The 6,955-nt window shown below is 38.5% G+C and overlaps 1 protein-coding gene across 1 annotated transcript; it reads left to right on the top strand.

Annotated features, from left to right (window-relative positions):
• Positions 1-1,492: 1,492 nt before the first annotated feature.
• On the top strand, positions 1,493-6,521 carry LOC118256758 (ovomucoid-like). Its single transcript, XM_035563989.1, has 4 exons — positions 1,493-1,556; positions 3,638-3,657; positions 5,781-5,908; positions 6,476-6,521. Exons 1-4 carry the CDS (start codon positions 1,493-1,495, stop codon positions 6,519-6,521), a joined length of 258 nt encoding a protein of 85 aa, XP_035419882.1.
• Positions 6,522-6,955: the final 434 nt, after the last annotated feature.

The raw sequence follows: 6,955 nt of genomic DNA on the forward strand, positions 1-6,955 counted from the left end.
TCAATGGCATCTTTTTTTTTTTTTTTTTTTTTTTCTCCAGAAGTGATGAGAAATTAACCATTTATTCATTATCTGCATTCTTTAAAGACAAGATGATCAGTATCCCTCTTGCTCTCCACACAGAAGCATGAGTTAGCAGGGCCCAAGGTCTATTTGACATACTACAACCTTTTTTGAAAGGATATTCAGTCCCTCTGTTTTTACTGGATTTAGCATATATGATCCTAACTCCTGCATGGCATAAAAGCCCCAAGCTGTCTTGCAATGTAGGAAAGGTGATCACTGAAATATTGTGAATTGTAACGGTGTGCAGGGATCTTTCATACTGTGACAATTTGCACAGCTACACTCCAAATCACTAAGCAGAAGGCAGTTCTGGACAGATGGGTTCAAACAGAAATATGGTCTCAAAACATGATTTTTCTTTGCACTTCAGGAAAAGACTCAGATCTGAGTTTTCCATTGTGTCACTACCCTTTGCCCGTATTATAAAAGTAATGGAGTTATGCCTGTTGTCACTAACACACTGGTATGTTGGATTTGTTTAAAGAATCCTGCATATGACACTCATTGCACTGGAACTGTCAGCAAAGGAAAAGATGGACAGGCAGAGGGCCCTTCTCCCTCTCACCATGACAGCAAATTTGACAGTAACTCAGCTGGATGCACAATGCCTGTGAACTCATCACTTCTCTTCGCGAGGCCGTGGAATACAGTATTTTTGCTCCTTTCTTCACATCACATTGTTTCTGAGCACCAGACTGGTGGAACTTTAAAGGCAGAAGAACACTGAAAGGCTAGGAGATCCTCTGGGCTGTGTGTGAAGGTGAGTGTGGGTATTCACACAAAAGACACACTTTTCCAGTCACAACTACTCCCTCAAGGCAGTTTGAAAGGACTCAGTGCATGGCCATGTTAACCAGCATCTCCTCTGCCCACAGCTAGTGACAGGGGTCTCAAAATTTTCAGGAGAATAGGAATTCAGCATTTCAGCTACACTGGTATGAATCTTTTGGAATACTCCCAGTAGAATTATTATTGTTATAATTATTATTAGTAGTAGTATATTTTTGCATGGGAATTATGTTCAGCTCTGAGAGTCAATATGGCAATAACAGATCAGCAATAAGTAACCACCTTACTGAGTCACACCTTGAACTTGCTAATGGAGATGGAACAGTTAATTAGGCAAGGGGATTAGCCAAAGAACAATATGTCTCCTTTATCAACACAATCCATGCTGTGACTCTCATCTTTGCCCTGTACATCTGACCTTCATGCTGTGCAGAAGACATTCTTAGTGACACTACCCATGGGCAACACCTTCTTCTAATTACCTTCCACAAGGGGGATTTCATCATCAGGGTTCCTGCTCGCTGTGTGTGTATATATATATGTATCTGCACCTACAGATGCGTGAATACACATTTAAGCTAAGTGTTCTGGAACCAACCTTGGAGCACAGGTTGGCTGTGAAACAGGTCAAGAAACTATGTCTACCATGAAGATAACAGGCGCTTTTGTGCTCCTCACCCTGGCAGTTCTTTGCTTAGCAAGTGAGTAGCCCTTTTTTATTTCCTAATATATTATAGTTCTAATGTTTGAGTACTTCAGACTTCTCAGTCTACTAGGATAGGTAGCAGTGGTTGCTGGGCTGGGGTGGCAGAAAGTAAGTGAAATTTTATTCTTGTGCATTCGTTAGTAAGCACTATTTCACCAGCTTTATAGTTGCCAACTTGGGCAGGTGAAACTTATTCCTTGATTTCTTTCTTTGATCTGAGTGCATTGCTCGGAGCTGATGAGATCCTTCTCCTGCCAAACTGAGCAAGCAGGAGATAGTTGATTATGCACTAGCCATAAAAGATGCTGTGAATAACCTCCTTTATGATGCTAATTTGTCAGGATGGAGATCGCTTTGAGGCGCAAGTTGCTCTATGGTAAAATATGGAGCTTGGAGGAATTTCTTGAGTAATTTACTTGTAATTCACTTGGTAATTTATTTATTTTTTAGAGCAAAAACTTTCAGAAAAAAAAAGTATATTTAGAATAACTGAATGTGGGGAGTGCAAGTCTACTCTGCTATTAGTATAATGTGGTCCGATAGCCATATGAATGTTAAGTAAAATACAATGAAATTACTAAAACAAAACTGAAGTTATGAAACATAACCCTTTTCCATTTTGAATGGCTCAGAAAATTTTGCTTTCAAAATCATCTCAAAATCAAAATTTTTATGAAAAATTACAATTTCTATGATATAATATGCTTTTGATGAAAAATAGTCTTTCAAGCAGTTTCATTCATTGCAATGGCAAAACAAACAAACAAATATTGCTTTCATAAGAATGCCAGCAAATCCATTCCTTGGATGTTCTAGCTTATCTTCTCTGCTTTAAAACTTTATGGATCAATCCTCTTTGAGCCAGATCTTTTTCACCTTAACTCCCAAATACATAGTGGGTACAAAAAGATTACCAGAGAGAAAAAAAAAAAAAAACTTAATGTTTTTGTGGACATAGGTTAAATCTGATCTGATTCCAGAATCATGAAAATTTGGTAAAGCTTCTGAGGACATTGACCAAAACTTAACATAGTGAAAAATTTATGCTAGTTTTCTTTACTTTGGGTGACTTTATTTAATCAGAAGATGTAAAAAGCGCCATGGAAGTGAATTTTAGTGCAAAGCTGAATGTCAGCTGAATTCTGATTCAAACCAGCTGCACTTAATCAGAAAAATAAGAGCTAGAGCTGTATTGCCTTTTATATTACACTGCATTTTCTTCCTGCTCCTTCTGTACAGAAAACCACTGCCTGATAACTTCTATCCTTTTGAAGCCACAGAATGACGATTACAGGACAGGAGAAGAACAAAATACATTCCTAAGGAAAGTAACGAATGTGTCACCATAGTGGAGACATGCCAATGTTACTTGATTACTTTCTGGGAGGTGTAATTTGAATAGCTGGTTTGAAGGAGCTTTTTGAAGCCCCACCTGAGATCAGGGCTCCATTATATTAGATGCCATGTATATACAAAACATGAGCCAATCCTTCTCCGAATAGTTTGGATTCCATATTGACTGGCAAGGGAAAACAATTTTTAAAGTGGTACTATGATCCAAATTTCATTATCATCATAATCTATATATTTAGCATTATATTTTAATGAAGATGTTATCCTCGTTATAGACAGAAGATCAAAGTATAAAAGGACAGCATGACTTGCTTACAGCCACATATGATTTTTTTGGTACACCTGGGAATTAAAACTCACTCATGCCCAACCAATTCGTACTGAAGAAGATGGGCCATTTAACGTAATATTGACTCCTGGGTCTTTAATCTTTCGCTGATGAAAAAGGGAACAATAGGCTCCATTCCCTCTAACGACAAAGGCTGTTCTAGCTGCTGACACAGATTTCTAAGGTAAACAATGCAGTAAGACCCGCTTGTTTAATAGGTCCTGACACATGTATCTTATTCAACACTGAAAAACTATGTCACTATTTACTTTCAAGAAGGTAGGAGACTTGGTGTTGCTGGAAGGGCTGGTGCTGATGAAACCAGCCCAGTTGCAAACTGAGTATTTACAACAGTGCATTTTATTTTATCTTTTGTGATTCTGTTTATATTGCAGATGCTGCCAAAGAGGATGCGGTGAGTCATTTTCTCCTTTATTTCTTGATAAAAATACATAGTTTGTAACAACAGTGCACAGAGATTGATGAGGTCAGAGAAAACATACTAAACATTAATTAATTGCAGCCAAAAAAAAAAAAAATCCCTGAGGCTGAGATATGTGGTTTCCATATAGTTGCCCTGACACCTTCCAGATGTTTGTTTGTATAATGTAATCTGGGCAAGAGACTGGGTAAGGCAAAATTATAAGCCAGAGAAATCGAGATTTTTTTTTTATATTTATCTGGTGACATTATAAGGCTTGCTTGGTGACTTTCAGATCCTAAATCATGCACCTAAAGATTTTAATTTATTCCTGACTATGATGGAGCATTCATCCTGGTGTCATCCTCTGAAACAAATGAGACACTAAGTAGTACAAGTCCATGCTCAGGTGACCAGAGACAATTCCTTGAGGGGTCCAGCGGACAACAGCAGTGTATGGAAATCCACGCATGAACACACACAGAGCATGGCCCCAAACTAGCAAACATACACAGCATCCAGTGCTCGAACCTACACAGCCATACACCCTTTTCCAGGAAGAGACTGTTCCACTCTCCCATTTTACGAACCATTACATGTATATATGAGGCAAATCCACCCAGTTTCTAGTTTTTTTATTAGTTAGTGTTTGACCAATTTTAAACTGAGAGGTACAACCACGGAGATTCCCACCCATGCCACTGCCTCAGCTGGGTTGTGTTGTGGAATCAGCTGTGTCAGGTCTCTGACCTGCCTTTGTGATTGGGGTTAGGTGTGCTGCCTCCTGCTTTCCAGCCCAGTGTTTGAAATGCTTTGGAGAAAAGGGAAATGACCAAATGAAGGAAAAATCTAGGTTAACTAATATCCCAAATGCTTTTCTTATGGGACATTGGATTTGAGCCTGTAATACCTAAAAGAGTGATTGGTTAATGACCCTTTTGCCAGAGGAGCTAACTCAATCTGCCAGTCTTCACTGCAGCCATGGCACAGGCTGCTGGAGGAGCTGCCCCCACACAGTTCCTCATTCATCACTCTCATGCAGACCGTGGACAAACACCGGTGTAAAAATAATCACATAATCTGCAATAAATTCCAGGTTTTGGTTGAAGTAAACTCCTCCTTTTCACTAGGAGGTAGAACGAAGGGAAAAAAAAAATCAGGCCATAACAAGAGAACAGCAAAGCTAGGTTTTGTTTTAAATACTTATGTTTATAACTTATGTTTGATAAATCTTCAGAAAGGACACGTTTCAATCGTAGTTTCCCTGCAAAGACAAATGTTTCAAATTCTCACTAGGCTGCCAGTAAAAAGAGCTGAGCCAATTTTAGTTACAACAGCACATAAGAAGAGAGGTGATTTCCAAGGCAATGAAATCCAGGCTTTCACGGACAACAAATAGCACATTGAATAGAATACGTGAACTGCACAAGGAGCTCTTTGTTTGTCAAATACCAGGAATGACATTCATCTGACGGATGAAGATTGAGCTCCAGAAACAGGACAGGAGCTCTTTTAGTCATTTATTTTATTAGTTTGTACTCTTATTTTTATATACAAGTCTGTAATAAATATGATCTCACTAAGAGTCTTTCAACAATTTGTTTTTACACTAATACTTACCCAGGGCTTTACCTAATTCTGCCTGGCCAGGTCTCTTCACCAGTGTAAAAAGTGTCATAAGTTGCTATTTGTGGAATAAAGAGAAAGAAGCCCTTCACATCCTTAAAAAAATATAATAATAATAATTACTGAAATTTACTGACATTTGCAACCATGTAGAAAAAGATATTAAGACTCAACTTTTTGTAGATGAAAAACAGGCTGTATTTTTTCCAGTGATTACATTTTTATTTAGACAGACAGCAAAATCCCCAAAGGTGCTCACTATCTGACATTGGTAGCATCACACACATCCATCAGAAGAAACATTCCTTTTTTTTGAGGATTAAGCTCAGCTAGCATAGATGGTAGAGCACAACTGACCACGCTTCTCTACAGCAGCTGACAACCTTATCGTAGATCAAAAAAAAATCATATATATCCATTATTTATGTAGGTGAATAGAGAATGTGAGAAAGATGTATTCCATCTTTAAAGAAATGATACTGTATTTGCAGGTAGACTGCAGTGAATACAAGAGGTTAGAGAGAGGAAGACCTATTTATTGTGAAAAACTCTACCAACCTTTTTGTGGCTCTGATGGGAAAACATATAACAACAAATGTTCCTTCTGCAAGGCTGTCCTGTAAGTAACATACTAAGTAATGACTCCCAAATAAGCTAAATTCTGAGATTATCTGAGTTCTCTGGTATTTCCACTCCACCTAAATGCTGTCATTCTGTTCAGGGTCTCAATTACTCTGTGTCTTTGCTTAAGAGGCTGCATTCCTTTGTCTCTTTCCTTATCTTTATAGATTAATTGCTCCTCCCACCAACAAGAGTCAGTTGATCTAAACAGATGACCTTGGTATTTGTGTGAACAGCACAAATATTCCTATTCTAGCAGAAACTGGAGGTTGGACAATAACAGAGTTGACTGAGCCACACGTGGCTAACAAGGCATCCGGGCCAAATCAAGTCATACAAGAATTCAAAAGTTGTATTGGACATATCAGAAACTTTTCTTGCTTTTTATGTATATAACATAAATTTTAAAAGAAAGTGTTTTACAAATCAGTGCCTTCTTGTCTGCTGCAAACGTTTATAGCGTCTTCTTTGTTAGCACTCTGTTGGCTGAGGACTTCATAGAGGTTTTAGTTCATAACGTTAAGTTTACTGTCTGCAATGTCTATGTCCTTTCTTTCTTTTGCAGGAGAAGTAGAGGAGCCTTACATATGAAGCAAGAAGGTGCATGCTGAATGATTTCTGTGGGACAGAGAAGAATGCTGAGAACAGCTTTTCACTGCCTTATCATGATCTCTTAATTTAATTTCATTCACCCTGCCTGTCCTAATGATGGCAAACAAAGCTCAAAGTAGACTTTTCAGCTGTGCGCTGTCTTTTGTGCTTCCCTCTTACCCAGAGTGCTGGGATTGACAGTTCTGTCCTCCAGTTCAGGATTCTCATGAGCATTTCTGTTTCTCTAACAAATTGGTTTTCACATGAGCACTTCATTATATATTTGTCTCCATAGTGAAAGTTAAACCTTCTTACATTGCCACTTGATTTTAGTGCAGGCATTGCCTCAGCTCTCCTCGTTGGTGACGTGTTTTCTCTCATTTACCCAGAAACTTCTGCACACATTTCTTTTCAAAGGCCTCAGCTTTCCTGGGAAGTGTTTGGACTCTTCCAG

The sequence above is a fragment of the Cygnus atratus genome, chromosome 14, assembly GCF_013377495.2.
Source record: "Cygnus atratus isolate AKBS03 ecotype Queensland, Australia chromosome 14, CAtr_DNAZoo_HiC_assembly, whole genome shotgun sequence".
NCBI classification, from domain to species: domain Eukaryota; kingdom Metazoa; phylum Chordata; class Aves; order Anseriformes; family Anatidae; genus Cygnus; species Cygnus atratus.